Source organism: Danio rerio, chromosome 13 (genome assembly GCF_052040795.2).
Source record: "Danio rerio strain M-AB ecotype USA chromosome 13, GRCz13ab, whole genome shotgun sequence".
Lineage (NCBI taxonomy): Eukaryota > Metazoa > Chordata > Actinopteri > Cypriniformes > Danionidae > Danio > Danio rerio.
Window position 1 is genome coordinate 28,032,028 of NC_141033.1, and position 20,473 is coordinate 28,052,500.

Consider the following 20,473-nt stretch of genomic DNA (forward strand, 5'->3'; position numbering starts at 1 on the left):
ATTCAGTTAACACATAATTATAATTATCTATCTATCTATCTATCCATCTATCCATCTATCCATCTATCTATCTATCTATCTATCTATCTATCTATCTATCTATCTATCTATCTATCTATCTATCTATCTATCTATCTATCTATCTATCTATCATTTTTAAAAATTTTTACAATGACAAATATTAAGATCAGAAAGATCAATAATAAAGCTTGATTTCAATAAATGATATTTTTAGTGTACTCTTTCTTCTACAGATTTTTGTCAATGGCACAGAGGTACTGGTACACATTGTATTTTCCCTCTATTTGATTGTAATTGTTTGGGTGAGGGAGTCAAATTTTCTTAAACCTTTTGAGCATTTTTGGTGGTAGGTCATGGTGATAGATGCCTAAAGCCTGGTACTGGTGGGGCTGGAGTCTAGAATCTTGCAAATGCACACTTTGCGAAGTAATCTCTGATGATAATATGTGTTGCATATTTGGGTTAACAAATCTTCAAATAGGATGTAATGACACCGTCAATTAAGCATCAATTGTTATGGACAGATGATGAATTACATCATTGTGAAATTCCATGCATTGAGGTTTTTTCCTGTGTTTCTCTTTCTCCGATATGGCCAGGGTTTAATGGTGCCTTTTATGAGCCTTCCTTTAAGGATTTTGACCTTTGAATATGCTGTTTTTCTCTCCATCTTTTTAGTCTTATAGATGCTACTCACAAAGATGTCGACGTTCTTCTGCTGCTCTCCAACTCTGCATATTATGTAGCCTAGTAAGTCCATTTTCTCTTCATGTTTGTGTCCTTTTTTCTTGGCATTGCTTCAGTAATGTGAATTTACTTTTACTGTTTAGTTACGATGAGGAGGCGGACAAAGTCAACCAGTACCAGAGACTCAGTTTAGAAGGACTCGAAAAGATTGAAATTGGTAAGATCACAGACTGTTGATGAAGGCGTAATTAAAATGTTCTGTGAGATCATGACAGTTTGCCAATATTGGTGTTTTTAGGTCCAGAACCAACTCTATTTGGAAAGCCTAAATACTGCTGCATGCGGCTGCACTATAAGAATGGGGAGACGAGTGGTTACTTTCATACACTGAGAGCTGTCACACGAAATCCAGAGGACGATGGGAAAGGTTTGTACCGAGGAGCCATGATTTGGTGTGGCACTAGTTCAAGTTTTGTATTGTGTAATTCAGTGATTGACTTCATGGGTTAAGTTGGTAAAAGATATAACTTGGCTCTGTGGATGCTGGTGTTGCTTGAATAGTTTTGTGTTGTGATAAATAATTGATTCTTTCCTCTCCACTTGTTGGATTGTTTCCATTTCAGACACACTCCAGTGCATTGCTGAAATGCTTCGAATTACAAAGCAAGCTATGGGGCTTGATGTTCAGGTTGTTGAGAAGAAACTAGAGAGGTAAAAAAAAACTATTCTTCGTACATTTATTTAAACTTTCTGAATAAAAAATGTTTTACCTGATTTGTAAAGATCTGTTTGTATTTTTGGGGAAAATCATGTGCACAAAACTCATGCTTGTTCATATTTTTACTGCCTGAACGATTGATGATTGACAAAAGAAAAAACTCACTTTTACTAATATCTCAGATTAGATGCATCAATATATGAATAATATATGAATAAAATGAAGAGTGATGAAGCCAATTATGAGAATGGACAGGGGCCAGTGGGCAAATTTGGCCAGGATGCCAGGTTAAACCCCTACTCTTTTCGAAGGACATCCAGTTTAACGTCTCATCCTAAAGATGGTGCTCACTGACAGTATAGTGTCCCCTTCACTATACTGGGGCGTTAGGACCCACACAGACCTCAGGTTGAGCGCCACCTACATGCCTCACTAACACCACTTCCAGCTGCAACCTAGCTTTCCCATGTGGTCTCCCATCCGGGTACTGAGCAGGGGCAGCCCTGCTTAGCTTCAGTGGGTGACTTTGTGGGAGTTGCAGATAGCTAGCTGCCGGCATAAGAAATAAGAAATTTTATCAATAAAACACAACATCATTCTCCTGTTTTGCCAGATATATCGTCTTTAGAATATATTTCTTTAAACCATTTTGATGGGGGTGGCCAATTTTTTTAGTTAACAGAATAATGTCCACTAATTGCAAGGAAATGATGTACCTTTATATTGAATGTGTAAGTACATGCATTTACCTTTATGTTTGTATATTTTTATTGTTATTTTATGTATTTCTTGTTTTTTTTATTGTTTTAATTATTAGTATTGGTATTATTATTATCATTATTATTTTGTACGTTTGATTTCTGTTGTACATGTTAAAATCTATTAAAATAAAAAAGATAAAAAGTATATATCAAGAAGTCCAGATAATGGTGATCTGGAAAGTGCCCTAGAGATGGACCCTATCAATTATCCACGTCGTGTGTAATTTAAATTATTTTCAGATATTTCCTAAGTGTTCCCATGGTTTCCTTAAAAAAATCTGCCTTTATTCCAGCCAAGACTTTCTCTAGAATAAATTTTGTAGTATGAATCATTTCCTATCTCTGTTAAACATAACTTGGGAAATATTTGAAAAAGAATAAAAATTTCACAGGAGTGCTCATAATTTTCCCCTCAACTTGAAATTGTAATACTATTTTAATTTAATTTAAATTTTAAGTTAATTAATTTAATAAATTTTTTTAAGTTAAGATGCATCTGTTTCCAAGGTTCTTGATAGATCTTCCTTTAATCGCTTTGTTTTAGGAGACACAGCAAACCCCATGAGGATATAATGGGAATACAAGGAAAAGCAGTGGACCAAGTCCTTGGGTCTGGATTGGCTCAAGGCAAAAGTTTCTTTTTGAACAAGTTCTCAACGCTAAACCAGAAAGTGAAGCAGACGAAGACCAATGTCAACATTGGAAACTTCAAACCCTTGGGGAAACTGGGGACCTTCTCGAAGCCTGAGGTGAAAGTGAACTTCCTTAAGCCCAATTTGCATATGAACCTCTGGAAATCAGACAGCAGTTTAGAGACCCATGATAGCAATACAGGTTCGGGAGCTCTGAAAGACCATGGCCCACATTCAGAAGAGATTTCTTCTGATTCCGATTCCTACAACTCGGACGAGCAGCCATGCTCAGGCTCTAGGGAAAACGTAGACTATGTGCTTCCTAGCTGTGGAATTGTAGCATCAGCACCTCGGCTTGGCAGTCGCTCGCAGTCGATTGGCAGCGTGGAGATCGCTGTGCCTTCTGTCATCCGAGTCACAGGCTGTGATGAGAAGACTATGGATAGCTTGTCCGTTGCCGCAGATCAGTCTCCTGGGGCCGCCTCTGAGGCCGAGGAAGCCATTTTGATTGACTTTGGGACGCCTATCGATGTTTACTGCCACCAATTTGTACAGGATGCCAAGACCAAACCAATTGAGGTGTTTGAGGAAGTGGCTCCAGCACCCAAGCCACAAGGACCTCAAGTTCCCTTAGCTCCTGATGCAAAACTAGGGTCTTCACATTCTCAAAATCAGCTTCCTCGCCCATCTCAGCTTGAAGTGGAGTCAAATGTCCATGGGGCGAATCTCCTGACTGTCCAGCCTGTGGGCTCCGCAACATCATGTGGATCACAAAAGAGTCTAGAAGGCATCACAGGACCCTCTTCAGCGGACAGCAATGGAAGCCGTGTTGTGTCTCCCTTTGCGAAAATCAGGAGCTCCATGGTACAGGTGGCTAGTTTAACCCAGGCTGGACTTACCCAAGGCATCAACTTTGCTGTGGCGAAAGTACAGAAAAGCCCAGAGCCAGACGCTGTCAATGAAACCCAAGAGAACGAATTGCGAGCAATGTTTACACAGTGCCAGACCAGGATCATTCAGATATAGAGCGCTTGGCAGATGCATATTTAGCGTTAGATCGTAACTTCCAGTACAATAACGGTAGCATAAGCTCACTAATGTCAAGTCGCACTACCAGTTTCACCACCTCCATTTAACCTAACCAAAGTTTACAGCCAGTGTTGAGTAACTAGTATGTCTAAGATTAATCCAACAGTGCCCCAGAATCCAAGTCAAACCCTAAACATCATATATATATCACTGGTTTGCATGTTAAGTAGGTAACTCTTGAGGTAGATTAGGACAGGCAAGTTTTATTGCATGTCAAGCCCCAAGACCTAGATATGTCATGTTGAACCCATTTGTGCAGTACAGGTCACTGGCTGTTGTAGCTGTAACGAAATCCTTTCCCAACTGGAATATCTGTCTGTGGGCAGCTTAATATTACATGTTAGATACTCGGACCGTACAGTTATATTTATGGATATCTTTGATGTGGTGTTTGTCATAAATTATATCCCAAAATAGGACCACAATATTTGTGTAGGATCAATGGTCAGACTTATTATTCAACTGTAAGTATTATATGTAAGTACTGTAGCAGTTTCCTTTAGAACTCTGCAATTAAGAGGTTTATAGATGGAAGATTATATTTACACGTGTTTGAGTTCATAATCATAGCTGAAGGAAGATGTCTCTAGTTCAATTGGGCGCTGTTGATGTAATCATGCTATTTGGTCAAACGAAACATTTCTTAGCATTAGCGGGCGACTAAGATGGACATTGTTTGTTTATCCGAAGTCTTAAATGTTTTTTTTAGTTGTTGTAAATGGTGGGATAATTGAACAATGGTCGGCTGTTATCTTTAAAAGCTCTGCTCGTACATTGGGGGAATATTTTTATGCAGATTGGACCTGTTTTAAGCACCTCTTAAAACCTAAAAACAGTTATTTGCATAACTTATGACGATTATTTGACACCGGTCCGACGCAAGGTACCCAAGACAAACATCTTTTTGCACACTTAAAGGCAAGAGCAAGCCTTACCAGATTGCTAAATGCAGGTTTTCGACAAGTCTACCTATGAATCGGTTTTCATTCAGGTTACATTTATGTTTTGTCTATGCCATGTCTTTAGATTCGATTTGAAGGTCGTTGGGTTCAAAACGGGGAAGCGAAAGGGATTAGATCATCTTTTGAGGTGGCCTTACCCGATTTATTCAAGATGTAGAAAGAACATTACTGGATGGTGTCCAGTAGATCCTAGTTTAATTATGCATTACTTCATGTCATTTAAGTGCAGATCTTGTGGGATTGATCTTTGTGCGTCAGAAGACTAGTTCAATATCTTACGGGCTACATAATATCAGGAGGTCTGAATAAGACACTGTGATCTCACACTAAAATCAATGATAACCTTGTATTCTTTGGGCCAGTTAATTTTTCGAACATGCCGTTACGCTTTTCACGCACATCATTTCTTACTCGTCTTCATTTCACATGTACTGTAGCATTGTGTAACCCACTGCCTTGCACAGAACTTTATGCTGTTGCATTGCGTGCACATTCAGACATTCCTGAAGCTGGTACGTGGTTTTAATAACCTTCCAAGATTGGAACTGTCTGAGCTTTAATATATGGTGGCTGTTATGCAATGTGATAAATACATGTGCATCAGCGGTTTTGGTGGGAAGCTGACTTTTGTTACTTTTATTATTTTGTTTTTTAACTATTTAAGACTGCATGCACTGGACTGCTTTCAACTTAAGATGAGGGTTTTCGCTGACCAACATTCCTCTTGTTTTGGTATTGGGGTTAGATTGTTTTTGGTTATGTATAATAGTTTCATTTTCTATGCATATAAAGACTTGCACTGTTCCTGTGGTCCATTCCCCCAACATCTTAATGTTGCAACTTGTCACGAAGTGCTTTTGAATCCACTTATTTTCAATGTTTGTAACCGAACTGACATGTCTGTTTTGTCTTACGTCTCGTTTCTTAAGCACATCACTTCCAGCCTCTTCCCATTCGAGAGAACGTCCTCCATCCTGTTTTGTGAATCGTTTATCATTGTATCTAACATTTTATTGCAGAATATTTATTCAGAATTAATGTTCTCATGCTTATTTCCCAGTATTTTCCTATGTTAATAACAATAATGTGTAAACTGCTGTATTTTAAAATGTTATGGGATGTACGTGGGAGGCTTTTTAAGTAAAATATTTTAAAAAAGAAGCTGTTGTTTGGATTAGTTTGTAGCTTGATTAGAATACAAGTTTACTCAGCTCACAGTAATGTGTCTCCTTCTAGGAAAGACCTCTTGTACCCAGAGCTACATTAGATTGCATTCTTAGCATTCAAATGCAGAGTGAGAGGTTTGTGGATCCTTCAGTCAGGTTATAACAGAGGAAAAATCTGCTGTTACATTGCCCAAGACATTCAACATCAACGTGTTAGCACTAGAGTTTTGCTATTTTAAACCATGCTGACAAGCCTTCTTGTAAAGCTTTTCATTTACAGTCATACATCATTATAACTCGGCTGATGTTATATGTATTAATGTCACATTGACCTTATTTAAGTAAAACTATAAAGGCAAAGTTCTCAAAACTTTATTTTCCTAATACCCTTGTGCCAGAAGTGTACATATTTGCTGTAAGGCAGTTATACATTGTTACATGTCTACATATTTGTATAAATGTTAATATACAAGGCAAGTATGAAAAACTAAATAATGCAAAAATCGACTTCACCAGTGTCTACGTTTTCCCAAAGGTTTAAAATGTAGTAAAAAAAACGAACTGTACAAGAGTTTTTTTTGCCATATGAAAACATTACTTTTTAATCCAAAATAATAAGTATGGTATCTGTTTAGGTAGTTGTAAATAGCAATATATTTTAAGGCTCGTTTCCGTTCACACATTTCTGCTGTTGTGTCCGACTAATCCTCAAGGCCTCAAGCTGCTTGGCTTTCATCCAGCCGTCTCTAGAAAGTGTGTTCTGTCCATGACTCAATGAGAGCAACCTGAAAACAAACGTAAATAAGAATTGAACTTATTTGTTCAGCAGAAAAGCAGCAACTCATCATGCATAACATGCTGTGACAGTGCAATGCTACAATTAATATCAAGCAAAACATGCATGTTGCATATATTCCCCTAAGAGACACTTCCAGAGCCACAGTTCACATTTGATTAGAACAAATGACTTCAGACTTGATATTAAAAATAAGGTTTATAGTGAATGGCAGCACAGTTCTGCTTTTGTATTTTTATAAAGGTGTTCTGAATACTGCTAAATAGAAAGTATTTGTAATGAAGTTAGTGGAGCTAAAATACTTTTAGAAATAGGTTTATAAGTTTATTTGCTGAATATCATTAAATACAGAAAGCATAAAAAGCTTATTCAATTAAATTTATTTGTCACTACACTTTCGTATAGCGAGATTGGAGATTATGTCACTAAAGCTGAATGCACAGATCCAAAATTACATGTTTTTAAATGGTTCACGTATCAAGCAATAAGTGAACTTATATCCAATTTCCCAATGAATCCCATGCACACCTAACTGTGAGAAACTGCATGTATGTCAGATCAACGATCACAGCTTAACACTGCACATCCTGCTAAGTAAATTGATGATACATTGTGCTTTCTTCAAAGGCTTTGCTCACCCAAAATGGAGAGTGACCTCATTATTTACTCTCACTCCTGGTTTTAAACCTTTAGTTTCTTTATTTTGTTGAACACAAAAAATATATTTTGAAGAACGCTGGCTGTTTGGACTTTTATTCAGACTCATTGTATGAATTCAAATTAATTGTTGATATCAACAGTTATAAATATCAACAATTTAATTGATGATTATATCATTAGAAAAACTGTTGATATCAACAATTGAATTGTTGATATCAGAAATTGCATTTTCTGTTAAGTAAGCCATTTTTACTTTTATTGCTTAACAGGGTATAAATTCTTGATATTAAGCATTAAATTGTTGATCTCAACAATCAGCATTTTTGATATCAAGAAATGTATTTTCTGTTTCTGCGAATGCTGACATTGTTATGAGTTGAAATGCAATTCTTTGTCAACAATCTGCATTTTTTAAATCAAAAATTTATTTCTTGATATCGAGACTTGATAAATTCATATTCTATTCAGATATCATATATTTCAGCATGTTACTTCTGAAATCTATAAATGTGATTAGAAGAGTAGTTTCTGATATCTACAATTACTTGTTTTAATAGTATTAATTCACAGTGTCAGAAATTGACATGGTCATAAACTTCTGGGAATGAATAAAGATGCTTTCACACTCTTGGTTTAATTGCCTGGTCCGAACCAAAGTTTGATTGTCCTCCTTTGTCAACTTCTTGGCTTGTTTGTGTTCACACATCTTTTTTTTCTTTCTGAACCCTGGTACGTTTGCGTCTTTGTGATGTGCTTGTGTGTACAGTGGTTGACAGCTACGAAAGCCAAGGCGACAAAATGGAAAGAACATTTGTTCTGCTTTTACTAAATCTTTTGGTTTTGGACATACAGACAGGAACTCACATCTATCTGCCGCAAAAATATTAAAAACGTTCAGAACATAATGCAATGTCTGCAGTTGTTTTTGGAGAAGACAAGCTGATATTATCACTGTGACAAGTAGGCCTGAGCCAGGGCGAACACAAAGGAAACGTTAGGTTGTACACTGACATACACACACACGAATGAACATGTACAGTTGGCGCTTCACTTCCGTTATTTGGTATTAAATTCATATCAGAATTGGACCAGAGTTCACACGAACAATATGCTAGACAACCTCTTTCAGGCAGACTCGCGTGCAGTTCATAAGGGCACCTGAGTTCAGATGACTGTTCACACTAGCTAAACGTACCGTACTCTGACGTCAAGCGAACCCATGTGCGGTCCAAAAGTGCTAGTGTGAAAGCACCCTAAAGGCTCCTACACACCGGGACGTTTTTTGTTTGCGTTTATCGTCAGCGTTTTACGAGACGTTTTTCAGTGGCGTCAAGCAGAAGAGTATGCTAAATCACTCTTTTGACGTTGGCGCTGCGCAACTATAAGCTTCTGACACCCGCTTATAACAGAAGAAGTGGAGGAGCGGAAGTTCACAGTCACACGCATGTTGTTAAATTTACTGGTGACTCGAACAAGCATGGATGGTTCAAGCAGCAGCTCCAGCGATGAAGAAATGATTAGTGTTCACAGAGCAATAAGCAGCTCCACGTTCATATCGCCTCTGGGCATCTTCTTCATTGTGCGTTTGCATTGACAGTTTTGAGCTTGAGCGCCTCCAAGTGCTGTTTACGATAACTTCAGCAGCTCCATGCACGTGAACAAAAGTGCCGATCTGATTGGCAGAGAAGGTTTTGACGCCCCGCGTCAAAACAAAAAAACAAGCATGAGGCATTTTTTAAAAAATGACACTTTTGCGCCTGGCGTTTTGCGCGTTGGTGTGCACAATCAAATTGACGGCCTTTATTTAGTCACGAGGCGTTAAACGTCGACAGAAAACGTCAGCAAAAAACGTCTCGGTGTGAACGGGCCTTTAAAGGGCCATGACACACCCCACTTTCGGTTAAAGTCTACTTCTGAATTTTTTCAAAAGAAGCATGATTAATGGGCATGGAGCTCCGCGAGCATTGGGCAGGAGTGGGCGTAGCCAGCAGGGAAGAACGTGAGCGAACAACTGTTGTTGTCAGTTAGCTCACAAAATGAGACAAACCGTGAGGAGATGCATGAGTTTATAGTTTACAAATTTAAAATGCAAAGAAATGAACAGTGATTTAATGCCCTGCTACATTTGTTATTCGTAATTTCATATACACATAACCACAATTTATATCATTATAAAGATAAATGTGTTCATGTAAACATTATAAATGAGGACTTCTCCCTTAATCCCCGTATCCAGCAGACTCAGTGCAGCAAGTCTCCTGACCTGTCTATTTTAACCATTAGCCCTGCTGGTAATCTGAAGGATTTAGGCAAACACAGCAGCACGGCGATGTGTCTGAATGTGGACGAACTCCTGATAAAAGATAGCGCCTGCCATTCTCTAATTCTCGTGCTGCTCTCCCGACAAAAATGCTAGCAGCACACACACAGCTTTGCTGTATGATCGGCCCTGACAAGATCGCTGGGAAAACATGCAACAAACCCTGTGGATCATGGAAACAAACACATATGAGCCTTCATGAACGGCTAAATACTGTGCCGTGGTTTCCGTGTCTCTCAGCTCGGGCTTGACACTGGCAAGTCTGGCAGGTCTCATGAATAATTAAGCAGCCGGCTCTTCTCATAGGATAAGAAAACTCCGCTATGAATAATAATGAGAAACCGACGCGTCATCATTGCACTTGCAGTACTGCGCTATGTCGCCGATTTTGATCCCGCCCCAAAAATCATTTTAAACCCGGAAGCTGAAATTAGCTGACAAAAGCTCAAAATGATCCAGTTTTCCCCACAATTAAAGCTGACAGGTGCTAACATTGTCTTAACTGATGCTCAACACACACACACATCTGTTAATATAAAAAAGAAATTCTCCGGGGTGTCCTGAACCTTTAAACTCAAACTGGCTTGCCATAGGTTGCTGGGACCCATCAACTTCAATAGTAGGACAAAAACGACTAAAGAAGTACTAAATGGGTACCATTTAGCGCATATTCATTTGTGTTTAACAGAAGAAAAAAATGTATTAGGTTTTAAACAAGAAAAGGGTGAATAAACAATGACAAAATTTTACTATCTATAAAAAAATAAATTACTATAAAACTATCACTTTAATGGTATCCCATTTGATCAAAATCAAACTAATAAAACTTATCATTTTTTCTTTTATAAAAAAAAAAAAGCAACCCATTTTTAATCACATTTGCTGAATAAGAACCTCACCTTGCAACAACCAGCAGTCTATGAAGGTCTTCTGCTGACATACTCTGAGGATCATCTTTTCGCATATCTACAAAGTCCTCTTCCACAGCCTGTAGGTAAACCGCACAACATTAGACAAGAAACCATAACAAAAAAACACCCAGACACACATTTTGAACAGAACGCTGACCTTTGTGATCTCATCTGAAATGGTGTAGTTCAGAGCCCGCGCCACACTAAGGTAAACACGGTACTTGTTGAGCTGCGATGGAACCTGTGCCACCTGCACCGCGCTCAGATACTCCTCCAGGTTAGGTGGATTCAGAGAGGCCCTCAAGTGAACCTGACAGTCAGACTGCAAAACAGCCACAGAAATCTCAGTGAAATGCTTTTTCTAATGACTCTTTTCATTTTCAAAATCACTGAGCTCTGATATTTCAAGTTCTCTTGTGCAGAAATGTCAGAAGCCATTAATGAGTCATGAAATTACTCCTAATAAACCATCAGTGCTTTTTTAAACTTTGTAAAACTACAGCGCATCAAGCTGGGTGCCATTAAATAAGTGGCCTGTCCTGCCCCCTCTCTCTCTGATGCCCTTGTGCTGGAGTTGCCACCATGGCAACTAGAGAGAGCTGAAGTACAGGAATAGCACAGCACATTCCACAGACTGTTAGCATCACAGCGAATCTAGGATTGGCGTGCAGCCGGGCAGCTGACAGCAGCCCTCTGGACTGCAATGGAAATATTAGGCCGGATGGAAACAACTCCTATGGGAGAGGCATTCAGCCACAAGTCATTTTCACCTGTTGGAAATTAAGATTCCGGTCTCTCTAATTCACCCAAACACATGCGGGTAATATTTGAATAATAAAAGACTGAAAGCGACTCCTGATGTTCTTACCGGGAGGAGCGATCGGCCCTCAGACGCGATAAGCACGTTAATATTGCAAGGGAATTCCATCTGGTGGTAGTTGAAGTCGTAATCAACCTTCTGCCAGGAGATCAGGTTCCCCAGCGCAGTGATATTACGCACACCTACAGCAGGGACAGACAGCACACGAAACCTGGTTTTGAACAATCCGCAAGAAAACACATCATCATGATACAAAGGAAATGCCAGCCGCTGCAGAAAAGGATGTTTACACTTCCTTTAGACATGCAATTGTCTCTGAGAAAGACCAGATAATGAGTGCTTATGTTAAAACAGAATGTCAAGGGTATTGATGATCCTCTTAAGTTAAGTTAAAATTGTGTTGTTGACCAAATAATTTCTGCTCTGATCTACACCATCTCCCAGTATTTAAGCATACTTTTGTAAATGCAGTCATGGCATATCTGTGCAGCAGCTACTGTTTATATATACATTTTAAAGTACTGTATAAAACTACAGGTTTCAATGGTTAAAGTCTAAAAGGCTTTATAAATGACTAATACGATGTTTAGACAACACTCTCAAGCTGCATGAACAGGTTTATCTAAAGCCTAATGATCATGCCTGATCTGAGACAGTCATAGACATTAGGCAAATGAATTTTATACATTTTAAAGTACCTTTTTGTCTTTAAATCTATTTTACCAGATATTCAAGTTCAAATCCCTGATTTCCAGTAGGTATGTTTGCAATTCTGCAGTCAGAATTCATATCATATTAAATTTAAAGACCATGGGGGAAAAAAAAAAAACCTGTATTTTTGTAGCATTTTACTATCATCAATTTTCTTTATCCGCTCGGTTAAGCCTTGATTTATACTTCTGTGGCTACTTTGCAGCCACATCTGATCTCTGCTCAAGTAGGACGATGGACTCATTCTTGAAACTTACTTTAGACTACATTGACGATGAATGGAAGATGCATTGAGATGACATTTTCAATTATTTTAAAATTAACAAATGCACCCTTCATTCAAAAACCTCTGACATGTAATATGTGAGCATATTTACTGAACAAAACTTGTCAGTGAACTATGAGGGCATAAAATAAACAAATAAAATAATAATTTATTAATCGCAATCGAGTTAAAATGTTCAATAAATTGAGATTTTGATTTTAGGCCAAATAGCCCAGCCCTACATTTTATTCATTTTTGTTAAGACATTTTGCTAAGACTTAAAAGTCTGTTGCATCAAGTTTCCCCTACAACCATCTTACTTTTTACACACTGTTGCTGACAAAAGAAAATATTGTCATTCATTTTAACTGTTTACACCGCGCACTAGTGGGCAGAGTCAGTGCAAACAGCCTCTGCCAGTAAGAGTGTAAACAAACACTCCAAACAATGCCACTAGAGCTACAATGTGCAAACAAATATTTCTGCTTCAATTTCATACCTAATATATATCAGTGCAGCTTTTATAAAGCAAATAGTCTCATAACATGCTTTTCTGTAGGATTCATAAAACATGTGCATCACAACATGGAGCATGCAATATATATTTTTAAATCAACATCCCCTCTTTTTAATTAATTCTTTCAAACTGAGAACAGCTGGATTGACTGAAGTGTTTACATGAAGTCTCTTCAGTCTGAATGAGTCATGCAAATTATTAAAGACTGATAAAGCGGATTAAACTAATGTGGCCTCAGACGTTTGGACTCCTACTGTATTCTGCGGTAATCAGTGCTCTCACCTGTGGAGTCCAGTTGGCCCTGCTCCAACTGCGTCTCATCCAGAAACAATGATGTGTTTTTGGCCAGCTGAAGAGTCCCGCTCACTAGACGGTTAGCGGTGTAGTCTTTCCGAGGCACCATGCGCTGGGTGTTCATATTATGCAGGCTCATTGATAGTCGGTATGACTAGCAAAAAAGGGGAATCATGTTTAAAAAGTAGTAGTGTTGCTTGTCGTATATAATCAATTGTATCTATAATAGAGGTAATGCAAGAAAGATCTACAATGTAGATGACTTACAGATGGCACAAGCTGTTGGATGACTTTGAAGAGATGCTCGGTGAATGGAGAGCTGAGAGGACAGCCACTGAGATTCAATGTGAATTTGCCCAAAGGAAGAACATCCCGTCTGCTGTATCTGTAAAAAAAAAAAAGACATAGTAAATCTTTATGAATCGTAGTCTGAAGGGCTGTGGGTTACAAGGTTTGTGTAGAAAACATTTCACTTTTCTTGAAGCTGAAAATCATCTTAAAACGTCTTTAAGGACTTTAAGGAACATCCCAAAACAAAATATGCTATATAAATTACTAGTCAAGTCCGAAATCATCCATACCTCAGGAAAATTCTTACTTAAAGTTACTTTTATTCAACCAGCAAATTATATTTGCTGGTTTCTTCCAAAAGATAATATGATGATGTAGGCATCATTGTGGAAAAAAAATCATTCTTATTTGCATTTATTTTATTTTCATTAGAATACAAGTCGGAATTTGCAGAATAGTATGCATGCATAAGGCGCTCAACAAAGCCACTCAGAATAAACAAAGAGAAACATACACATTGGAGATGAGATGGAGAATGAGGTACTCTGCAGCAAGTGAATCTCCCATCAGGATATGTGTAAAGAATGTGAGCAGCTCTGCTCGGACTGAAGCCAGCTCGCCAAGAACACAACTCAAATCTGGAGAATGTACACACACAAAAAAGCCATCATTTGGACTTGAAACAGGATTGTCAACAGCTGATACTAATTCTTCTCACTATCTGGTCATCATTTTGTAATATATTTACAATGGTAACATGTACAATGCGCGCACACACACACACACACACACACACACACACACACACACACACACACACACACTTACACAATTACTTAATACTATAATAATCCACACTCACTGACCACTTTATTATGTATTACTGTTCAAATACTCGTTAATACAAATCTCTAATCAGCCAATCACATAGCAGCAACTTCATTGATTAGGCTTGTAGACATGCACAAGATGATTTTCAGAAGTTGAAAGAAATGTGATTTAGGGGACTAGGAACTTTGCACTGTTGCCTATACCAGATTGCCACACACAACTATCTCTAGCCACTCCTCAGCTACTGATGAGAAATGTCTGGACCTCTATGCCGACCACAATGTGGTCATTTCAAATGCCTTTTAATTGCAGTGGTAGAAAAATGGTTTGTGGCTGCAGCTGACTATTTAAATATAGCAGGTTTGGTGTCTCATGACCACAAAAGTGATCAATTGGTGATCAGTAGTGTGTATACGTCACATCTCAGTAATGGTACAGCTTGCTTGAAACCTCACCCGAGATGGTACTTTTTTTAGTACCAGGTAGATTGCAGTAAAAAAGCCCCCAGAAGTGAGCCATAGTGTGCTACACCTTGCAATGAAAAAAGTGCCTGATAAGTCCTAATACTAAACTCAAATTGAAGGATATTGTTTCATCAAGCGTTGATTGAAGAATTTTAGGGTCACTGAGTTGTTTGTAAATGGAATAATCTACCAATTATCATAAGACAGAGTCCAAGTTCAAGCTGCATTTGAAATGCTGGTTAAAATGCTTCAGGTGTGTGACCATTAAGTGTGTGTTTTATTATGATATTTTGATAATGTTTTTGTTATATAATTTGTATTTTCCTGCCCAGAATTAGCTATGTAGCTAATTCTGGGGCAGTTATTTGATTGTCCACAATCCCTGTTAAATAAAGAATTTAAATAAAAATGTCAACTTAAACACAAGCAAGGTGTAAATAATAAAGTGACTGTGGTGAGTGTATAAATTTCACTAAAATGAGCAAATCCCAAATCACACAAGTAATATCTTACAGTCTGCGTTATTCTCCAGTGGACTAGAGGGCAGCAGTGGGTTGTTGTGCGCTAGAGGTTGAGCATACAGCATGTGCAGTCGTGGTACAAGTGACGCTGGTGGGCTGTGAACTCTCTGTTCCTCCATAGTCTCCATGCCTTCTGTGGGGTCCAGCAATGAAGATGCCTCTCTGAAAATATGACAAACATTATATTACAGTTTAACTGCAGAGAACCTCCTATAGCAATTACAACCATCTCAAAAAAGGCTCCAGATTACCTCTCATCTGCAATCACGCTCAAGGCTGGGTCCACAGAGAGGATACCAAATACCTCCAACATGTCATTCAGCTTGAAACTGTCCCAGTCCTCATACACCTGCCAATTACAGAAGACGCTAGATTTATATGACTGTCTGTGTAGGTGGAGAACAATCCAATGGTGCGAACCATCATATTATTGCAAGTAAATTACTATGTTAACATGTGGCTGCTCAAGACAGCTTGATTATAGTCTGAAAGCAGCGCATTAAAAACGACAACCTATGACAAAAATAATTTAATTGAGCGTGTGTCAAGACAATGGATTAAGATGAAAGAACAGTTAAACCTTAACAAGACAGGCTGGGCCCTTTTCACCAGGCAAAGGGAAGTTGAGATCCAGGCTGGATGTGCAGTGTGATGAAGACGAGTCCTGACTGGGGGCTTCGGTCTCTTGACGCTTCGGCTCAGTGTTGCCGTGAGACTCAGTAGAGCTTTGAGCTCCTGTTCAATGACAAACCTTTTAGTCCTAAACATTTATATATCATTGGTAGACCAAAACAGTCTACATGCTCACAGACTGATAAGGTTAATTATTCTTTCTTACCTTGGCTGATATCTTTGGTCTGTTGGCACTGCGTGTCCATCTCATCGTCTTCTTCATAGCTGCGCTTATGCCTGTTGGGGACGTAGGAAGTGGAGGGCACCACTCGTGCCTGACTAGTGCCTGCATAGCTGTTCTGGGCTGTTAAAGATGTGATGAACTTCCATATTGGTCATTGTAAACATTCACATACTTGAACTTAATCATGTTCAATTCAATGAAATTATGCTTAAGTCATTTATATAAGCATAAACTGATCCTCAACGCCAGATTTTGCCCCATGATGCCAATTTCATTCTGCATGAACCTGTATTAAACTGCTTTCTGTTGGTTTATTGAAATGCACATGTGATGTGACAAAAGTTTGAGTCACATCACAAATCAAATGTTTACTGTCAGTTTAAACGCTTGGAGAGAGAAAAATGTTTTGCAGTATGGGAGGAGAAAATATAATGCAAACTAAAAAGCATTTAAAAACAAAGACTTGTATATTAAATGTGTTCTTTTGCTAAGATGGCAATACATTTCTTGAGTTTTTAATGATTTATTTAATAGGACAACCAACATAAAAAAATAAAAATACTCCATTACATTGGCAAACTGTTTGGGGTTGATGCCACTACCAGAAAAATAAACAGATTTATTAACAAAAGCTGAAATCGGCCTCATGGGAAAGTGAAGTGTCTGTTGAATGCGCACTTCAGGATCTCACTAGAAGTAATAGGCAATTTGCGTATTCTCATATACTTTTTGCAAGTACTTTAAATTCAGACTAAGTAATCACCTCACATATCGCTTTTAACATACTATAAAATAGGGCGGTGTGCAATTTTAGATAAACCCAAAGCCTCATAAACAATAGTTGATTGCATTGGCTGGTTATGGTTTGCATGTATACCAGAACAAGTCATTTCAATAAGCTTATTTTTGTGAGTGATCAGCATATTTGTGCATACGTGAACTTGCTTTTAATAATCAAAATGCTTGTAAACTTAACTGAATTGTAAACATGATCCTATCTTCAAATAAAGGATATTTCCTTGACCCAATTGGATTCTCCTGGGATCGGGACACAGTAAAACGTCTGTCTCTCTGAAGTCACTGTGTTTCTTGAGTTAAAGTCCATCTGCTGATAAAAACAGAACAGTTGTTATTATAATTTAAATAGAGTTGCTGACAAAAATTCAAAGTCCATTTAATGTTGATATTATGTTGCAGATCAATCTGAACCATTTTGAATTTTGGAGTTGTAACTACATGTTAATATCTATTTTTTTTAATTGTGCAATTTTCTCATTTAGTCATAAAACGCTTATGTTCAATGTTTCTATATTGATGATGTCAGTGAGGATTTTGACTTGAACTTTCAGCAAAGGTATCTGTAAAGGGGCAAAATAAAATGTTTTAATATGTTTTATGCCAGTTTGTAAACTACCCACTGATGACATTGACATTTGTAATTGACAGTTCTAATCCGTCAGTTCAGATCAATGTCGTGAAGAAAACAGAAAAACACTTCCTCTATTTTAAATAATTAATAAAAAAGGAACAGAACCATTTACAATATTTACTGGACAAATGTTTAAAGAAAATGCTGAATGAGCTTTAAAATTATTATTTTTTTGTCATGTTTATATATTAACTTTTTTGCAATGTGTGAGATGTATATTGTTTATTGGGATTTTTATTGTGCTTTCTTTAGTAAAATGCACTAAATAAAATAGTCTGTTTAAGCATAACCATACAAATCAAAGCCAGATTTTAAATAATACATGCTTGATTTTTTTTCACAACTAAGTATAATATAAAATAAATATAACGCTATTTTACTAGACATTGTATATCAGTGTGTTAGTGTACATTTATATGTTGAAGAGTGAAAATTTTACTCACCCCGCACTCTGTGACATCTTTGTATTTTCCACATTTCACCTGCTGTAGTAAGGACACATATAGGAATTAGTTAACCAGATTTTTGTCTAAAAACTCCAAAGATGAGAAAATGATACCATTGACTGCTATTGCTATATATTCCATTGTGTATAAAAACAACAACAAAATAAGAGCAAAAATTGGCTTCTATTAGTCAATACTCACTTTAGAGTTTGATGTGGGATCGTTCATCTCATAAACACCCATGAAAAACTCTGGATCAAACATATCCTGGACCATGCAACGAAATTTTACAAGGCTGTTGGGCTTTAGGTAGTGCAGAGGAACATCATTCAGAGAAGGAACCTAAAGAAACCACAGTCAAACATGTGATCCCTCACCATAACCATTCATTATGGACAATTATCATGGCTACCCTTACAACCCTGTGTTTACACAAAGCTGTGCAGAATAGAATGATAGATTAGGACCAGGCAAGTCTACATAACAAAAGAAACCGGTTTATTGCAATGTAATAATATAATTTCCAGAAAGTTTAATTATAAAGAACAATAAATTTGAACATCATAAAATTAAGCACATCCACATAATCTTGCCAGAATATCGCATAAAGTTATTAATATGTATCAAAATATACAAAAACATTTGCTTTATGACAGTTACCCATGTATGAGCGTCGTTTAGTTTCAGTTTCTCTTTGAAATACTCCACAACTTTCTTCTCCCAGTCTGGACTGGAGTTACTCTGGGCTGTGGGAGCATAAAGCAAAAAAACGTAGGTTATTTACAATATTATTACTGTCAGCACATGTACAGAGCGATTTAAAAGCATAGCATGACACGAGTCACATGGCTCATCTCTGAACTGCATATATTAGTACAAAAACCCACATTTTGTCTTACCAAACAGCCCGTCAACAACACCCAGCGGGTTATTGATCCAGTCATGAGTAGTGGGCATCGCTGCAGGATTCAGAAACAGACCAAAGTTAAAAGTAATACTCCTTTGACGTGTACTACCGTAAACACGTTTCAGAGTTTAGCACGGCACAATACACCGTGGCGGGAAAATTGCGTCATGAAACTAACACGTGACCAACGTGCCTGCATTCGCTGCCCTGTGTAGACTTGGCAGTAGTTCACCGATTTGCATTGTAGCAACTGCAGAAACTGATTTACTTTATTACTCTTTCCTGGAATAAATTATTTAAATACATCAAAATCTATAATTATAAATGCATTAAATTTGTATAATATAAACAAAAATATATTTCTTACTTAATTAAAATAATGAATAATAAGGCAGAAGACAATAACAATAAAAAATATAGTTGTGTTTATTTTAAGGTATGACAACCTTCAGCCTTTACGCTGAAACTTAACAATTAACGTTGCCGTTTTGAAAGTGCGTTTGCCTTCTAACTTTAACGTGTTACAATTTTTTTAAAAGAAAAGCGAAAGAAATCGAAGTCGCTTGTTGTTGATTACTTTTGCCTTGCTACGTCAACGTGTCGCAGATCTGTACATCATATAACAGGCGTGAATGTCGATTACTGTATGAATCTTTCAGACAATCAATGACGTGTAAATCTGCGAAAATCCACATACCCCTTTAACACTGCTGTGACGAACAAGGAAGTGCTGCAAAAAAGAGCTCTGCCTGTTCCGACTGGAGGACAAGCTACGTGTAATATTTGATTGAAAATGGCTGATAGGAAAGCCAATAACACCCCCAGTAGCAGCGCGAATCTTCTGTTTTCAGGAGCTCCGGAGTTCAACTTCAGCCTGCCATTCATACCGGTCAGCCAGGCCACCGGCCCGGCCGTTTTATCCGGAGGTGAGCTTAGAAAGTCCCCAAATGAGCTGCTTTAGAGGCTAGTGATGTTAGCCTTCATCTGTTTTCAGCTCAAAGGTCTCTGCTGTCTGATTGTTTTCAGTGGGATTATTTTGGTCTTGACATCCAGAAAACAGAGCTGTAATTCTTACTTTTATGACATATTTGAGGTATTTTGTATAACGTTAGAGATGATTGTCCTGAGCACTGTGAGTAACGGATAGTAGTTGACGTTACAGTTTTGTTTATATACGTGGCAGACTATCTTAATATTTTCATCGATAACATTTTAAGTGTAAAATTAATCAGATATCATTACTTTGTTTTGAACTCAAAAATGACATTTCTGTTAAGCTGAACCATGTTAATAAATTTTTATTCACAATACATAAACCACCTGTCAGCACACATTTAATTACATTACATATACTGTATAAACAAAATACTGCCGTGTCCAGGTATGCAATCATTAAAT

The 20,473-nt window shown here is 37.6% G+C and overlaps 3 protein-coding genes across 10 annotated transcripts in view; 2 read left to right on the forward strand and 1 right to left on the reverse strand.

Moving 5' to 3' along the window:
- inpp5f (inositol polyphosphate-5-phosphatase F) overlaps positions 1 to 5,586 on the forward strand; it is a 30,085-nt gene extending 24,499 nt beyond the window's left edge. For 2 of the 4 annotated variants that reach the window (XM_087278400.2, XM_087278401.2), the window contains exons 16-21: positions 255 to 275; positions 700 to 771; positions 852 to 925; positions 1,007 to 1,135; positions 1,332 to 1,419; positions 2,732 to 5,586. In XM_087278400.2, coding sequence (XP_087134526.1) covers positions 255 to 275; positions 700 to 771; positions 852 to 925; positions 1,007 to 1,135; positions 1,332 to 1,419; positions 2,732 to 3,845 — 1,498 coding nt within the window. In that variant the 3' untranslated portion in view covers positions 3,846 to 5,586. 4 annotated transcript variants of the gene reach the window in all.
- An 806-nt stretch (positions 5,587 to 6,392) lies between these two features.
- mcmbp (minichromosome maintenance complex binding protein) lies at positions 6,393 to 19,276 on the reverse strand. Of its 5 annotated transcripts, none has more exon segments than NM_212578.1 (16): positions 6,393 to 6,821; positions 10,712 to 10,800; positions 10,881 to 11,045; positions 11,592 to 11,725; positions 13,319 to 13,484; positions 13,598 to 13,715; positions 14,136 to 14,259; positions 15,430 to 15,599; positions 15,689 to 15,786; positions 16,018 to 16,172; positions 16,276 to 16,405; positions 17,309 to 17,401; positions 18,166 to 18,207; positions 18,370 to 18,510; positions 18,829 to 18,914; positions 19,068 to 19,276. In NM_212578.1, coding segments are annotated over 16 exon segments (1,896 nt in total). In that variant the 5' UTR covers positions 19,126 to 19,276; the 3' UTR covers positions 6,393 to 6,694.
- A 541-nt stretch (positions 19,277 to 19,817) lies between these two features.
- The window catches only part of sec23ip (SEC23 interacting protein), a 17,931-nt gene continuing 17,275 nt past the window's right edge, over positions 19,818 to 20,473 (forward strand). The window contains 1 exon segment of the mRNA NM_001077379.1: positions 19,818 to 20,001. Within this exon segment, the coding sequence (NP_001070847.1) occupies positions 19,869 to 20,001 (133 nt within the window). The 5' untranslated portion in view covers positions 19,818 to 19,868.

Bases quoted from the DNA above. Each gene is read 5' to 3' on its own strand.
- mcmbp (XM_087277504.1), bottom strand. From the start codon at position 19,125: ATGCCCACTACTCATGACTGGATCAATAACCCGCTGGGTGTTGTTGAC. The intron at 18,915-19,055 runs GTGGGTTTTTGT...ATGCTCCCACAG, and splicing joins GCTGTTTGGTAAGACAAAAT to CCCAGAGTAACTCCAGTCCA. The intron at 17,402-18,165 runs GTGAGTAAAATT...TGTTTTTATCAG, and splicing joins AAGATGTCACAGAGTGCGGG to CAGATGGACTTTAACTCAAG.